Source organism: Rhincodon typus, chromosome 11 (genome assembly GCF_021869965.1).
Source record: "Rhincodon typus isolate 14 chromosome 11, sRhiTyp1.1, whole genome shotgun sequence".
In the NCBI taxonomy this organism is placed as follows: Eukaryota; Metazoa; Chordata; class Chondrichthyes; order Orectolobiformes; family Rhincodontidae; genus Rhincodon; species Rhincodon typus.
The window spans coordinates 72,730,050-72,747,641 of record NC_063342.1 but is presented as its reverse complement, the minus strand read 5'-3'; the positions used below and the strand labels follow the sequence as shown (position 1 = coordinate 72,747,641).

General features: G+C 42.7%; 1 protein-coding gene across 1 annotated transcript in view; it reads right to left on the bottom strand.

Annotated features, from left to right (window-relative positions):
* Positions 1-1,511: 1,511 nt before the first annotated feature.
* LOC109925926 overlaps positions 1,512-17,592 on the bottom strand; it is a 250,018-nt gene continuing 233,937 nt past the window's right edge. Inside the window, exons 6-8 of the mRNA XM_048602612.1 lie at positions 12,551-12,787; positions 8,167-8,583; positions 1,512-2,879 (exon numbers count right to left, since the gene is read on the bottom strand). Of these exons, the coding sequence (XP_048458569.1) occupies positions 1,993-2,879; positions 8,167-8,583; positions 12,551-12,787 (1,541 nt within the window). The 3' untranslated portion in view covers positions 1,512-1,992. The remainder of the gene's footprint in view (positions 2,880-8,166; positions 8,584-12,550; positions 12,788-17,592) is intronic.

Genomic DNA, 17,592 nt, shown 5'->3' with positions numbered 1-17,592 from the left:
GGAGAACAAGTAGCCGCTAATGGGGAATATTAGTGGCTGACAATGGGTTGTGTGTAGCAGCTCATGTGATGACAAGGTCTGGTGTGTGGCGGTTGGCAAAAGCATGGAGAAAGGTGCTGAAGCCCTAAAAGTGTTGATGTGGAAGTGCCAGTGTTGAATTTGGGTGGACAAGGTCAGAACTCACATGACACCAGATTATAGTCCAACAGGTTTATTTGAAATCACAAGCTTTCGGAATGCTGCTCCTTCATCAGGTGAAGTGAAGAAAAGCATGCAGACACAGAACTTATAGGCAGAGAGATCAAAAGATCGTACAACTGGTGTAATAAATGGGGTGTCGACAGGCTGAATAATAAGTCTCTGCAGGTGATCTAAAGTGTCAGACAGTGTGAGACAAGTGTCAACAGCTGAACAGCAAGTGAAGGGATGACTATAATCTGATTAATTGAGGCAGCAGATAATTACAAAAAATTAAGAATAAGGTGGTGCCGGAGACAAACTAAATGGCTGGAATAATATGATGATATGTATAAGAGTCACATGCCGAAGGTTTAACCAAAGTAACAAATAATCCAAAACTGTACGAACTAATTAAGGTAGAGTGATCAGTGCAGTGCTTTCCGTGTTTGAGTGTCAGTCTGCATTGTGTGCTCCAGTTTCTGAGCTGAGTCTTGAAATCACAACCTTCCATCTCAGAAGTAAGAAAGGCTGACATTTATGGTGTGTAATAATTTACTTTATATAATGGAGAGGGCTCAGAAAAGAGTTACCAGGATGTTGCCAGGAACGGAAAGTTTGAGGTATAAAAATAGACTGGATAGGCTCGGACTTTTTTCTCTGGAGCACAGGAGGTTGAGGGGCAATCTTATTGAAGTTTATAAAGTCATAGGGGCGTAGATAAGGTGAATGATAAAGATATTTTCCCTAGAGTGGGAGTTCAAAACTAGGGGGCATATTTTTAAGGCGAGAGGAGAAAGAGTTTAAAAAGGACATTATGCACAACGTTTTTACACAGAGTGGTTCATGTGTAGGATGAACTGCCAGAGAAAGTGGTGGATGTGGTTAACAGTTACAACATTTAAACATTTGGATAAGTTCACGAATAGGAAATGTTTGGAGTGATATGGACCAAGTGCAGGCAGGTGGGACTAATTTAATTTGGGAACATGGTCGATGTGGACTGGTTGGACTAATGGTTTGTTTCCGTGATGTGTGACTCTATGGCTCATGTCTAGTTATATATCCGATTAAATATTCTGCACTAATTTTTCAATGAAATAATCATAAAGAATTCTATTGTTAGAACATTTACAAAAAGTTGCAATCACTGCAGCTAGTCCTGCAATAATGTACTAGTCATAAGTTTTCAGCAATATTGATTCTTATAACTTATTTTCCTAGAAAACATATTTGAACATCCAATTACACAAGCAGTTGACAATAATGTATAAAGCGTAAGTTACAATAAACAGGAATGTCAAATTTGACAATTTCTAGAAATAGATCGGATTTTTAAAAGATTCTAACTTTTAGACATATTACCTTCGGTGTCAAACAACCCATTGCAAATATCAGGGATCTACAATTCAGCACTCTTTAATCGGCAAGTTGGAGCTGAAACAAGTTCAGAGTCCTGTGCAGGTCAGAGAGCGAGGGTAAAGCAGAAATGGGGTGAGAGTTATAGTCATTACAGTACAGACTGAAGCCATTTGGCCCAAAGTGTGCATACTGGACAGTTCCATTTCCCACCTATATCATCATAGCATTGGTAGCTTTCCAACTGGAGCCCTGGTTATTTATTCAACAAAACCAGTAGCCAAAGGTTTGGTTAAATGGCTGAATGCCTACTTCCAAATAATGTAACAGGCAGGAATTTAGCACAAGGTCACACTGAAAGGCTGCTCATCAGAGGATACCCCAACCTGATTGAAACTCCATTTCACTGTCCACCAACCTGCAGTCAATGAAGAGGGTTTTATGGCAATTCATAGGTCAGTGAATGTCTGCATCGCTTCCTACTGATGCAGTTATTGTGTCATCCTTGTAAAGGAGCCTAATTTCACACTTTGTACTCCATGAGTTGATGAGGAAGCAACAGTTTCCTGTTTCTGTAGTCCCATCAGAACTCTGAACAATCTTCTTTGCAATTTCCTTCAAACCTCCATCAGAAATGTCCCGGAGCAAGGTTGCGCCAGCCTGTTTGGCAACCACTGCACCAGCTTTCTCGGCTTCCTGTTGCAAACTGGCAGATAGGTGTGACAGCTTGTACGTGAGTGGCTGATTGCATTGAAAATACTGACCATCCCTGTAACCTCTGCAATGAAGCCAGACCAAAAAGGAAGCACGATCAGAGGTGGAAAACTGGAATACCTGCTCTACACCTTGGTCAATCATCACGGGACCCCACACACTCCGCACACTGTGAAACTTTGCATCACATTGATACATGTGAACCTCTTCGAAAACAAACTGAAAACAGTGTGCGTCATTAGCCTTTAAGTATTCAGCTAAGGAAATGAAGCTGTCATAATGAAGCATCAGAAACAGTGGCTCATTGTAGAAAATAGGATCAAACTCAACCAGTGACAGAAGCCGTGCCTTCATACAAGAGTCAAAGGAATTGCGCCCAAAGTCTTCGGTAGCCAAAATCCTCCTGATTTCCTTTCCGATATCCTGTTTGTCTAAGTGTCTTCTGTGCTTTGATGTCACCTCATTGCACTGGTAGTCCTGGAGCTGCTGAAGAATTTGAGCAGTTTTCAGACAAAGCTGTGTAAATTCTCCAGCTACCAGCTCCCGGTTTCCAAAGATTATTCTTTCCTCACTTGCCAACACTACAGATTTGGGTTCCATCACTTTCTGAATGATTCTTGCTGGAAGTCCTAGGAAAAAAAAGGATATGGAGTGACATCTTGGATAATAAAATACAAAACTGTCTGTGTGGAGTTTGCACATTCTCCCCGTGTCTGTGTGGGTTTCCTCTGGGTGCTCCGGTTTCCTCCCACAGTCCAAAGATGTGCAGGCTACGTGGGTTGGCTGTGCTAAATTGCCTATAGTGTCTAGGGTGGGAAATGCAGGGATAGGGTAGGGGTGGGTCTGGGTGGGATGCTCTTCAGAGGGGCGGTGTGGACGCGATGGGCCGAATGGCCTGCTTCTACACAAGAGGGATTCAATGATATGATCAAAACTACTATCACAATTAATAATTTGTTCACTAATCTGTGCAATGATTGCTCAGAGTTTCATTCTGGCTGTGAACAGAGCTCTGGGTGAACTACTAGATTCCTGCTCACTATCTCCCATCTTGCATACTGCTGGTAGATGAAAAGAGATATAACAACTTGCATTTGAAAAGCATCTTTAATATGAAACATTCTATGGAGCTTCACTGGAACATTACCAAATGAAATTTGACACTGAGCCACAAAAGAGTTTGATATGTCATCACCGGAAATACATTTTCCATAGGATCCACAGAACCTTTACGGTTTGGAAACAGGCCATTTGGCTCATTGAGCCCACACCGATCCTCCAAAGAGTATCCCACCCAGACCCATCCCCCTAACCTATCCCTGTAACCCTACATTTCCCATGGCTAATACACCTAACCTACACATCCCTGAACACTATGGGTAATTTAGCATGGCCATTTCACCTGACTTGCAGAGGAAACCAAAGCACCCAGTGTAAACCCACACAGACATGGGGAGAAGGTGCAAACTCCACACAGTTGCCTGAGGGTGGAATCAAACCCAGATCCCTGGCACTGTGAGGCAGCAGTGCTAACCACTGAGCCACTGTGCTGCCATAAATTTTAATTTTAAATGAACAAAGAGAGCTGAAGGGGTTTAGGGAGGGAGTTCCATAGCTTAGTGAGTTACTGGAGCTGGAGAAGGTTAGAGAAAAGACATGGAAGGGCAAGGGTTTATGGAACATGAAAAATGGAAGCGTGGCCAAGAGAGAATTAGAAGAATCCATTTTCTATGTATTTAAGGCACAGATAAGGGCTAGCAGCAGATATGCAGATAAAGGGGAGGAGGCAGTTTAGAGATGATGTGGGTTAAAAGCTCAGCTCACACTCAGATCGAACACAATGACTAATTACAGACAGCCTCAGACATAGCTAGGCAAAGGAACTTTGGGAAATGAAGATATCAGTTTTGGACTTCCTCATTAAAAGCCTGCTCATCCAGTATTTCGTGGTAGTGCTAGCAGTCTGATGCTCTAGAGACAGTACAGGAGTTCATAGAATCATAGAATCCATACAGTGCAGAAAGAGGCCTTTTGACCCATCAAGTCTGCACTGACCTGTGGAAGAGTATTTCGCCCAGACCCACACTAATTCCCATAAACCCACACTTGCTGTGGCCAATCCACCTAACCTACATATCCCTGGACACTGTGGACAATTAAACACGGCCAATCCACCTAACCTGCACATCTCTGGACTGTGGGAGGAAACCAGAGCACCTAGAGAAAACCTTCGCAGACACAGGGAGAATGTGCAAACTCCACACAGACAGTTACTTGAGGCTGGAATTGAACCCAGGTCCCTGGTCTTGTGAGGCAGCAGTGCTAAGCACTAAGCCTAGACGTCATCAACTTACAGCACAGAACAAAGCCATTCAGTCTACTGTCTTTGCGTTCACTGAGTAAACTAGCCACCCATTCTGATTCCACCTTCCAGCACCTGATCTGTAGCCTTGCAGATTACAATGCTTTGAGTGCTTCATAGAGTCATACAGAACGGAAACAGACCCTTTGCTCTAACTCGTCCTCGCTGACCAGACATTCCAATGTGACCTAGTCCCATTTGCCAGCATTTGGCCCATATCCCTTGAAACCCTTCCCATTCATATACCTATCCAGATGCCTTTTAAATGTTGTAATTGTACCTACCTCTACCATGCAGACACGCACCACCACACTGTGCGTGAACAAGTTACCACTCAAGTCCTTTTTAAATCTTACCCTCTCACCTTAAACCTACGCTGTCTAGTTTCAGACTCCCCACTCTAGGGAAAAGACCTTTGCTATTCACCCTATCCATGCCCCTCTTAATTTTATAAACCTCTATAAGGTCACCCTTCAATCTCCGATGCTGCAGGGAAAATAGTGCCAGTCTGTCCAGCCTCTCCCTATAACTCAAACCCTCCAGTCCCTGCAACATCCTTGTAAATCTTTTCTACACCCACTCAAGTTTAAAAACATCATTCCCTCACCCTTGGCTGTTGGTGATACAAATATCTTAGCAAGGGGTCCAGCAATCTCTTCCCTAGCTTCCCACAAAGTTCTGGGAAACACCTGATCGGGTCCCAGGGATTTTAATACGTTTTAAGATCTCCAGCACCTTCTCTTCTGTAATATGAACTCTTTTCGAGACATCACTATTTATTTCCCCAAGTTCCCTAATCCTTTTTAAATGAGTTGAAGTTTTCTGCCTCAACCACTAAACTGGGCAGTGAATTCCAGACACCCGTCATTCTCTGGATGAACACATTTTTCCTCATGTCCCTCTAAACCCTTCTGTCAATCATCTTAATCTGTGCCTCCTGGTAATTGACCATTCCACTTGGAGAAGCCGGTATTCCTGGTTTACTCTATCTAAGCTGCTCATTATTTTGTACTTTGATCACAGTTTACAGAGCTGTGGTGGTTCCCAACCTCTTATATGGTTCTGAGACATGGACTCTCTACAGCAGACTCCTCAAGGTGCTGGAGCAGTACCATCAACTCTGCCTGTGCGAAATCCTCCAAATCTACTGGGAAGAAAGATGCAATAACACCAGTGACCTTGACCAGGCCAACATCCCCAGCATTAAGGCACTGACCACCCACAATTGGTGATAATGGGCTGGGCACATCATGTGAAGGGCCGATACGATACTCCCTCAGCAGGTGGTCCACTCCCAGCTTCGAAACAGCAGGTGAGCCCCAGGTAGACAGAGGAAGCACTTCAGGGAAACCCTCAAGACCTCACTGGTGAAGTGTGCCATTCCCACAGACGCCTGGGAATTGCTGGCCCACGACCATCCAAAGCAGAGGAGGAGCATCTGGGAAGGCATCGAGAACCTCGAGAGTTGCCGTCAGGAGAAAGCAGAATCCAGGCAAAAACAGCGAAAGGAGCGCACTGCCACATCAATGGCCGCCCCACCTCTTCCAATGACCACCTTCTGCCTGCGGTATTGCATCGGACTGTGCTGGCACCTATGGCCTCGCCCTGAGAATGGAAGAGGGTCATGGTCGTCTGCAAGGGAGCGCCGACGATGATGATGATGTTTTGTTCTTGATTAAGACACCATTTAATTTCTTGTGTTCTAAGGGAAAAAAATAACTCTAGCCTAACCAATCTTTCTCATAGCTGCAATTTTCAAGCTCTGGAAGTTTACTTGTAAAACTTCTCTATGCTCTGTAGAGCAATTATGTCCTTTCTGTAATATGGTGGCCAGAACTGAACACAGAATTCCAGTGGTGGCATAATCAGTGTCTCGTAGTTTCAGCATCATTTCCTTGCTCTTGTACTCAATACCTCACCATATGCCTTCTTTACCACTTTATCTGCCTGATCTGCCACCTAAGGACATGCACTTCAAGATTTCTCACTTCCTCCACCCCTCTCAATATCCTACTGTTTATTGCACATTCCCTTGCTTTGCCATCCCTAAATACATAAATTTGCTTTTCTCTGGATTGAATTGCATTTGCCAATTTTCCTCACACTCAACCAAAGAGTTGATGTCATCCTGCAGTTGAGAACTATCCTCAGCCACCCAGGCAATTTTTATGTCATCTGCAAATTTCCCAATCATGTCTCCCACCAGTCTGCCTAAATCATTTAGTAAGGGGCCTAACACTGAGCCCTGTGGAACAACTTGAAACTGCCTTCCATTTGTAAAAACATACATCAACCATTACCCTCTTTTTCCTGTCACTGAGCCAATTTTGGATTGACCTCGCCACAATTCCTCTGTATCCCAAGACCTTTAATTTTTTCAGACCAGATTGCCATGTGGGATGTAGAGGCAGCCTGGTGACTCAGTGATTTGCATTGCTGCCTCGCAGTGCCAGGGACTCAGGTTTGATTCCAGCCTCAGGCGACTATCTGTGTGCAGTTTGTACATTGTCCCCACGTCTGCGTGGGTTTTCTCCAGGTGCCCCAGTTTCCTCCCACAGTCCAAAATGTGCAAGTTAGGTAGATTGGCCATGCTAAATTTCCCATAGTGTCTAGTGATGTGCAGGCTAGGTGTATTAGCCATGGGAAATGCAGGGTTACAAAGAGAGAGTAAGGGGGTAGGTCTTGGTGGGATGCTCTAAGGAGGGTCAGCGTGGACTCGATGGGCTGAATGGCCTGCTTCCACACTGTAGGGATTCTATGATGATTCAAATGCCTTACTGAAATCCATGTAGACAACACACTATCCCTATCAGACTTCCTTGTTACTTCTTCGAGGAAATTATGTCGTTAGTAAGACACGACTTTCCCTTGACAAAATCATGCTGACTATCTCTGATTAATCTGATCTCTCTATTAATTCTAGTAATTTGCATACCACTGAGGTCAGACTGATTGGCATCTAATTATTTGGCCCATCCCTTGCAGCATTTTTGGATAATGGTACAATGTTTGTACACCTCCACACCTCTGGTGCTTTGCCTGTATCCAGTAAGGATGGAAAATGATCCTCAGAGCATCCGCTATTTCCTGCCTGGCTTCCTTTAACAACCTGGGTTACAACTCAACCAGCCTTCAAGGAGGTCAGACCCTCCAATACTTGCCTTCTCGTTATGCATATTTTATCTACTACTTCAAACTCCTCCTCTTTAACTCGAATATCTGCATCACCTGCCTCCTTTATGAAGACAGACCAAATACTCATTACAATCCTGGCCACATTTTGTACATCCATGCTTAAGTTACCATGTACAATTTTGATAGAATCATGGAATCCCTACAGTGCAAAAAGAGGCCATCAGCCCATTGAGTCTGATTAGTTTATACGCTGATCTTTTGGCTCAGTGCTAACCTTTTGACAAAAAGTGCTACGTTGAAATATGGTTGATTCAATGACACTGGACTACTGGAAAGAATGAAATATAACCTGTGGTTTGATAAGAGGTGTGTTGAAGGTACTTCCTGAAGAGAGCTTTTGGAAGGTACATGCTCATTACCTTTGAAGCTGGTAATGCGCCTGACTGCTCGCTGTTGGCAACGATAAACACCTCTCCGTACAGGAACTGCATCAAACTCCATTGTGTCCAAGTGAGGGAAAAGGTCTCTGATAAGCTGAGCAATAAATGGGATACTTCTGCAGAGGTTTTCCACTGTTCCTTCCATCCATAGTTCACTGAGTTCCTTGAGAACTGTAACATCCACAGAGCCATTCCTTTCCAGTCTCTGAAGACATCCCAGAATATTCAGAGTTGATATCTCAGAAGCATCTTCTTCAGCCTCAGCCAGGCAGTCCCTCAGAATGAAAAGACAGATGTTGCTGAACTGCTGTGGGAATTTTTCTCTGTGATAGTTATCATCGAGGCCACTTTGAAGAAGCTTCAACAACAATTTTGCTCGTCGTGACAGCAATAAACCTGAGGAGGAGAACAAAGAACAGTGTGAGTTCATCACACTCCGAACAAAAGTTGCCAGCATTTATAATGCATTGCAAAGTACAAATGCTTTAGTGAAATAAAACCCTTGTAATGTTTGTGCCTTCCGAGAATGTCCAATACTTAAAACAGAAAGGCAGAATATTATTTAAATAATGATATGTTGGGAAGTGTGGATGTAGAAAGAGACCCCCAGATGTCCTTATACACCAGTCAACGAAAGTAAACAGGCAGGTACAACAAGCTATTAAGAGGGCAAATAGTATACTGGCCTTCAATGCAAGAGAATTTGAGTTCAGAAATAGGGATGTCTTGCTGTAATTATACAAGGCCTTGGTGAGACAATACCTGGAGTATTGCATGTAGTTTTGGTCTCCCTACCTAAGAAAGGATATAATCCTCATTGAGGGAGTGCAGCGGAGTTTCACAAGATAATACTGGGGATGGGCAGGAGGAGAGATTGGTTTGACTGGGCCTATACTCACTAGAGTTTAGAAGGATGAGAGGGAATCTCATTGAAATGATGCACAGAGGATGTTTTTCTCTGTTTGGAAATTCTCAAACCACAGGACACCGTCTCACAATATGGGGTAGACCAGATGAGGAAACAACTCTTGACTCAGGGTAGTGAACCTGGAGAATTCTCTTCCACAGGGCGTCACGGTGGCTTAATGGTTAGCACTGCTGCCTCATGGCGCCAGGGACCCGGGTTCAATTCCACACTCGGGCAACTGTCTGTGTGGAGTCTGCACATTCTTCCCATGTCTGCGTGGTTTTCCTCCGGGTGCTCCGGTTTCATCCCACAGTCCAAAGATGTGCAGGCTAGGTGGAGTGGCCATGCTAAATTGCCCGTAGTGTTCAGGGATGTGCAAGATTAGGGGAATGGGTCTGAGTGGGATGCTCTGAGGGTCCGTGTGGACTTGTTGGGCCGAAGGGCCTGTTTCCACACTGTAGGGATTCTATGAACACAGGAGAAGGCCAAATCGCTGAATTTATTCAAGAAAGATCGTATTGAAAGGCCTGAAGAGCCAAATAGCCTGCTTTCAACCTTTATGGATGAAAGTGGTGGCTGCAAAGCCAATTGCAAACAAACAGGGTGATGAAGATGGTGTTTGGCATGCTTGCCTTCATTGGTCTGAGCATTGAGTATAGGAGTTGGGATTCATGTTGTGGCTGTACTAGACATTGGTGAGGCCACCTTTGGAGTATTGTGTACAGTTCTGGTTGCCCTGCTATAGGAAGATTATTATTAAATTGGAAAGGGTGCAGAATTGGTTTACAACGATCTTACCAGGACTGGACGGTTTGAGGTATAAGGAGAGAGAGATTGGCTGGGACTTTTTTTCCTAGCAGCATAGGAGGTTCAGGGTGACCTTGTAGAGGTTTATAAAATCGTGAGGAGCATAGATAAGGTGAATAGCAAATGTCTTTTCCCTAGGGTAGGGGAGTTCAAAACTGGAGGGCATAGACTTAAGGTGATAGGAGAAAGATTTGAAATGGACCTGAGGGCAACTTTTTCATGCAGAGGATGGTGCATATATGTAACGAGCTACCAGAGGAAGTGGTAGATACAGACACAGTTACAATATTTAAAAGACATTTGGACAGGTGCATGAATAGGAAAGGTTTAGATGGATTTAGATGTATTTATGCACTAAATACAGGCAAGTGGGACGAGTTTAGTTTGGGGAAACTGGTTGGCATGGATGAGTTGGACTGAAGGGTCTGTTTCCGTGTCGTATGACTCTATGACTCTATGACTGTGGCAGCAGGTGCAGGAGGCCATTCAAACACAGGGGAATGTGTGGTAATAAGAGATGGTCAGGGGGATAGACACACATATCTGCAGCTGAGAGTATGAGATCAGAATGTAGTTTTATACGTCCAGTGCCAGGTTTGGGACATCTGCACTGGACTAGTGAGAAAGATACTGTGAGAGGGAGAGGATCCAATGGTCATGGTCAGGCCCCAAGTACATTTGGCCATAGCACTATTTCTCCCTTCATTCAAATCATTAAGACAAATTGTCAATATTTGAGCGCCCAGCATTGATCCATGCTGCACTCCGCTAGTTACAGATTGTCAAATTGAAAATGACCCATTTATCCACACTGTTTCATATTAGTTAGCCAATCTTCTGACTGTGCTATTATGTTATTCCCGTACACATGAGCTTTTGCTTTACATTGCAACTTGCTTTATGGCACCTTATTGAATGCCCTTCGAAGATCTAAATACACTAAATCTACTGGTTCTTCATTATTCAACTTTCATATTACATCCTCAATTTCCTTTTGATCAGTTCATGCTGACTCTTCCTGATCTCATTGAGAAAATCACAATGTGTTCTTATTACCTCCTTAACAATTCTATCATTTGTTCAATGACAAATGTTAGGCTAACTGGTCTGTAGTTTCCTGCTTTCTGTCTCCTTCCTTTATTGAATAGTGGTATTATGTTTGTCACTTTCCCTCCTCTGGGACCTTGTAGGGGACTCTTGTGGCACAGTGTTAGTGCCCTCAACTTTGAGCCAGAAGGCCCAGGTTCAAGTCCCAGCTGCCCTGGAGGTGTGACATAACATAACATATTGAAACAACCAATGCAGCACTTCCTTTATGACCTGGGGATGCCGGCCCACAGGTCGAGAGAACATGACAGATTTTACTACTGTTAGCTTTCCTTGTTCTTTTTTGTTTGGTGATCAGGATTGTTTTGAGTTGCTACCTTCCTTTCGCTCCCTAGCTTTCTTCTATCTTGGGATGGTTTTGGTGTCTTTTGCTTTAAAGATAGGCACAAAACACCCTGGTTACACTTCAGCTGAAGTACTGTGGAAGTATACACTTTAGAAAAGATGTGAAAGCTATGAAAAGAGTACAGAGGAAGTTTTCAGTGATGTTGTTAGGGATCAGGAACTTCATTGAGGAGGTGAGGTTGGAAATGTTAGGAACAGGGAAAACTAAGAGGTTACCTAATAGGGAGTTTCATGGTGACGAGGCATTTTGTTAGAGTAGATAGACAAAAACTTTGATAAGTGGGTCAATAATCTGAAGTTAATAATTCAAGATCATGAGCAAAGAATAGTGTCAGCTAAGTTCATACATTATTTATTTTAAAGGGGAGCTAAACAGGCATCTTAGAATGAGGAACTGACAGTGCTATGGACAAAAATAAATGGGTTATGGAACTAAGCACCACTGCTCTTACAAAGACTTAGTACATACATGACAGGCCAAAAGGCCTCTCAGTACTTTATGTTTCTGTGAACTGAAGCAAGTAACAGACCTTCAATCAGACATCAAGATATTAGAATTCTCCAATGAGATATTTAATACTGCTTTTTCAGACATTGTGTAGCATATCTGGCATATCAAAAATATCCTTTATTTGCAGTTTCCTCAATTATTTAAGTGACTATTAAAATTTAAGTGTTAACCTTTCAGAGTTTAGAAGGATTGAAGCCTCACTCCAGAGACTTGAGCTTACTATTTACATTGTTCTTGCACGCAACCCTGAAGGTGTGTGGCATTGTCAGAAATGCTGTTTTTTAGAAGACATATTAAACTGCTCTCTCAGTTGAACTTCATGTGTACTTGAAATCAAGGCGAAGTTGGTTTTGGCTAAAATTTATCCTTCAATTAACATTACAGAGACAGAATATCTGGTCATTTATCCAGTTTCTGTTTGTGGGAGTTTGCTATGCTCAAATTGATGTTTCTAACATAATAACAGTGACTACTTTTCAAAAGCACTTTGGTGCTGTGAAGTATTTTGGACAGGGTGGTTGCTGTAGGGAATGAGACACAATATAAATGCAACTTTGCCTTTTCTTTTTACTGATGCTTACACTCCAGGCATGGCATTCAACAACAGCAGAAAACTTGAACCACACGCAAATGTTGTAAAACACAGACTTTTCAAAATCTACACAACTATGCATATCTTATCTTACGATATCTATTAGCAGTAGCCATCCTTTGCCTTAGTCTCTCTGCATCATTGGTTTTTTCCATGAAAACGTGGATCACTGCAGCAAGCTGATGAAAATCTTCGGCACTTTCAAGCTCAAAGAGGCAGTCCTGGACAACTTTCCGTGGTAGTCCCAGCAATAGGCCAAATTCACAAACATTTAATGACATGCCCCTGCCATTTTCCAACTGGAGCAATGTCAGCGCCTCTCTAACGAGCTCTAAGTGAAAGAAACAGCAACATATTGTGTCAGAATAAGGGTGCATTAGCTCAGAGGTAGCAAGAACTGCAGATGCTGGAGTCAGAGACAACACCGTGTGGAGATGGAGGAACACAGCAGGCCAGGCAGCATCAGAGGAGCAGGAAAGTTGGCTTTTCGGGTTGGGACCCTTCTTCAATAAATGGGGAGGGGGAAGGGAGCTCAGAAATAAATAAAAAGGAGGGGTGGGGCTGGGGAAGGTAGGTCGGATGGTGATAGGTGGGTGCAGGTAGGGAGTGGTGGGGATGGGTCAGTGGGACGGGTGGGGCAGAAAGGTGGGAGCAAAGATGGACAGGTTGTGTCAGGTCAAGGAGGTGGGGATAAGAGGGAAGGTTGGACATAGGATGAATTTGAGAGTGGGGAGATTTTAAAAGTGGTGAATTCCATGTTTAGGCCATCGGGCTGTAGGCTCCCGAAGAGGAATATGAGGTGTTGCTCCTCCAGTTTGCATGTGGTGTCATTGTGACACTGGAGGATGGCCAGGATGAACATATCACCCAGGGAGTGGGAGGGGGAGTTAATATGGTTGGCGACTGGAAGGTGTTGTCGTTTGTTGCGTACAGAATGCAGATGCTGTAAGGAATGGTCTCCGAGTCTATGCTCGGTCTCACCGATGTAGAGGAGGCCACATCGGGACCAGTGGATACAGTAGACCAAGTTGGCAGATGTACAGATGAACCCTGTCTGATATGAAAGGTTTGTTTTGGGCCTTGAATGGAGGTGAGGGGGAAGATGTAGCACTTCCTGCTGTTGCAGGGAAAGGTGCCGGGGCTAGTGGGGAGTGTGAAGCAGACGAGGGAGCTGTGGAGTGAGCGGTCCCTACGAAAGGCAGATAGGGGTGGGGAGGGAAATATAGAATCATAGAATCCCTACCGTGTGGTAACAGGCCCTTCGGCCCAACAAGTCCACACCGAACCTCGCAGCATCCCACCCAGATCCATTCCCCTGTAACCCACCTAATCTACACATTCCTGAACACTATGGACAATTTAGCATGGCAAATTCACCTAACCTGCCCAGCCCAGCCCCACCCCTCCTCTCTCTATTTATTTCCCAGGTCCTTTCCCATTTCTGAAGAAGGGTCCCAATCCAAAAAGGCAACTTTCCTGCTCCTCTGATGCTGCCTGGCATGCCATGTTCCTCCAGCTGCACACTGTCTGCATTAGCTCAGATCTGGGTTTGAACTGAACCATAAGAAAAAGTACTGGCTGAAATTGCTGGCTGTCTGAATCCCATGTGATAAAGTCACAATGTGAAGATGGAAAGGGTTTATGTCACCCTAATCCACTAGTTCTTGGCACTGAGTTTGCAGCCTAACTTGTACTGACCACAAGACATACTGGTCACACCCCAGGTTGGATTGACTTCTTTTACTCCATCACCCAGTTCTCAGGTCATTAATTATGCATGTGTAAGGAGCTTGGTGAATCTTGTGATGTAGGTTGGAAGGAGTTCTTGCAGCCCCAGAACCTTTAGGGGTCAAAGCTTCTGGCAACATATTAAAAGGGCACTTGGACACCCATCCATTCTCAGCCAGGGGCATTTCTTGGGCTCTCGGAATAGACGCTGCACCTAAACGTTTTGGCCTTTCCCTTAGCCTGCCATCCCTGGCGAGACAGACGTCCAATCTTGGCCCATGCCATGACCAATTCCATCAGATTTCACTCATGTCATGGAATAGACAAACATTTCCCAAAGAGGACAATGGAGCAACTACTCATTCCAAAGACCAGAAAGAAATCTAATCTGCCACATATGTGCTTCTTATGTATAGTTGGCTTTCTGAACGCATGTATTTCTTGTCAGGAGAAATTAACGTGAGCGGGATAAATGCTTTGTTCTGCTAACAGATGGATGATTTGAATTTTGTGTTGCATTTTGATTTGATTTGATTGGTCAGATCAACTTTTTCTTCAGTTATATTCATTGTAGAAAGAAAGGGGAAATTGAGTCTATGGGAAATACTGCATGAAAATGGTTGGGGAAGTCTTAGTGATTAAAGATGAAATTACATTATGATGAGAGGATATAATCAGACGTAAACGAACAGTGGAAACTTTATGGATAGACTTAAGAAACAGATAATACATAAGACTATTATAGGCTTGAAAACAGGCTTCTTGGTAGCATTAGTAAAGTGATCAGCAGTATAAATGCAGACATTGGGAAAAACTTGTAGCAAAGGAAGAGTGTTTTTAATGGGAGAATTTAACTTTCAGATAGATGGGATGAGTACAGTTTGTGTTAGAAAGGTAGTGAGTTTTTTTGCATTTGCCTGGAATTGACTTCTGAATGAGTATACAGACAGTCCTCACGTTGCAAACAGGTTCCATTCCTGACTCCGTTTGCAAATCAATTTGTACGCAAGTTGGAAACAATGCAGGACAATATAAAATAATCTCTCGTAAGTACGAGAAAACATTCGTATGTCGGATCTTTAAAATTAATATTAAGGCACGTATATGGGATTGCATTTGCAAAAACGGGTGTTTGTTAATTGGACGTTTGTAAATCAGGGATCCCCTGCATTCTAGAACCAATGAGGGACATGCCATATTAGATTTGGTGAATAATAACTAGATTTATTAATGGCCTAATGGTATGTGAATATCAAATAGCAATCACAGTATGGTCAAATGCAATGTAGTGTTTGAAAGGAAGGAAAAGGTACAAAGACTGTGAATCTAATTATGACTGACTTCAATGGGACGATTTAGTTAAATAGGATACATCGTTAAAAAATGCCGGATCAGTGAATGTTCAAAAAGGTATTTAAAGTGGGCCAGAATTAGTTTGTACCCCAAAGGGAAAGAACTCTATTTGCCAAGAGAAACAGCCATAAATGACTAAAGAAGAAACTGATAATGAAAGTAAAAGAAAAAAAAGCAAAATTATAGCACAGAGCCTAGCAAATAGGAAATTTACAAATAGCAATAAAGGGTGACAAAACAGAAAAGAAACTTGCAAAGGTTAGCAAAATCAACAGAATTATATTCAGAAAAAATGGAGGTAATGAGGAACTCTGACAAGTGGTTATAATGGTATTGTCGATGACATGAAGGAAATGGTTGACATTTTGAGTAACTAATTCACCTCAGTATTTACATGAAAGGAAACGTTGACATGCTGGATATTTCAAGGAAACCAATATTACCAAGGAACCCAATATGTAACAATAATATGAAGCAAATCATGAAACTAAAGACTGACAAATCCAGAGGAACGGATGACTTTCATTCTCGGGATTTGAAGGAAGCAGCTAAAATTCGCGCAAATTCCCTAACAATAGTTTTCCAAATTAAGAGAACTTCTGAAGTTCTCTTAATTTAGAAAACATTGCTATGGTTTGGAAAATTGCACCTGTTATCGCACTACTTAAATAAGATATGGAATACCAGAGTTAGAGAACATTTAGCTGAATGCTGTTTGGAAAATTAATGTATTTTATAATGAAGAATAAGATGACTGAACACCACAAGAATTTTCAGTTGATCAGAGACAGCTAGAATGGATTTCTAAACAGTGGGTAATACCTGACACACGAGGGATTTTACGAACAGGGGATTAAAATAGTGGACTGGGGCATGTCTGTGCATGTGCTTTAGGTGGACTTCCGGAAAGCATTTTATGCAGTCTTTTGTAAAAAAATTAAACTGAAGTTGAAAGCAATTTATTTATTATTTACCTAGAATGTAATGTGTCCACATTTATTAAATGCTACAAATATGGCTGACATTGTGGCATCAGAACCCATTAAAATTGGGAAATTTATACAATGTGAAAAACCCAAACCCAAGACATAAGTATTGTGAAATAAAATCCAACACTTCAGAACAAACATACACAGGTGGGCTATACAGTAAGGGGCATAAATTCAGCCATTAAGTAAAAGACAGTGGCTCAGCAATAGAAATTCAACATCATCTGATTGCTATCATGATAGCAGTAGTAAAGGGGAATGCCATTACTTGCCACTGCCTAATGCAATCAAGAGATTGATCACTAAATACAAAAGTATTGCCATCTGGCCCTTGTTCCTATGGTGGTTTCCCATTGAGGAAGGGAATGAATAATTCAAACCTTTGTCCTGCTCATAACTGTTGTCATGATACCTCCAAATAGCAGGAGAGTCTAAAATCACTGTGAACTGATCATTTTGTCTGGAATTTTTTTCTCCATGGAAAAGGACTGCATAGTTCGCCAATCATACTTGCCTGGACTGTGTGTGGAATAAACTAAGAAGGATTAGCTATCAGACATCCTGAACAGTATGAATGACATGAAAATGTTTGATATGGTAGTGAGATATTTGAGAGGAATCATTAAAAAGGGGACAAAATTGAAGGCACTTTATTGCAGATGGGAGAAAGGTTAGGATCAGTTAGCCAGACTCAGGCCTACATTGAAAATTGGATACAGCAGCAATATGGGGGATGGTTTAAGTGTTCCAGCCAAATCATAGTAATCTCACTCTGGTGGTGGGGTGACTACAGTCAGGAACTGTTAGCATAGCTCATGAACCTACAGTTCTCACCTGAACAGCCAACTGCATGGAGGATTCTAAGTTATGAGCCAAATCTGCGGGGTATTGATGCTGGAAGCTGAAAGTAATTGGAGTGTAACAACCAATCTAGAGAGGTTTGGGTCTGAATTGAGTTAGGTTGGGGCAGAAATGTGGGTTTTGGCCTGCGAAATTTTTGGAAAGATGATTTTATATTTGGGAGAGAGCAGAGTTTAAATTGTGGGGGAATTTAAATTGGACAAAT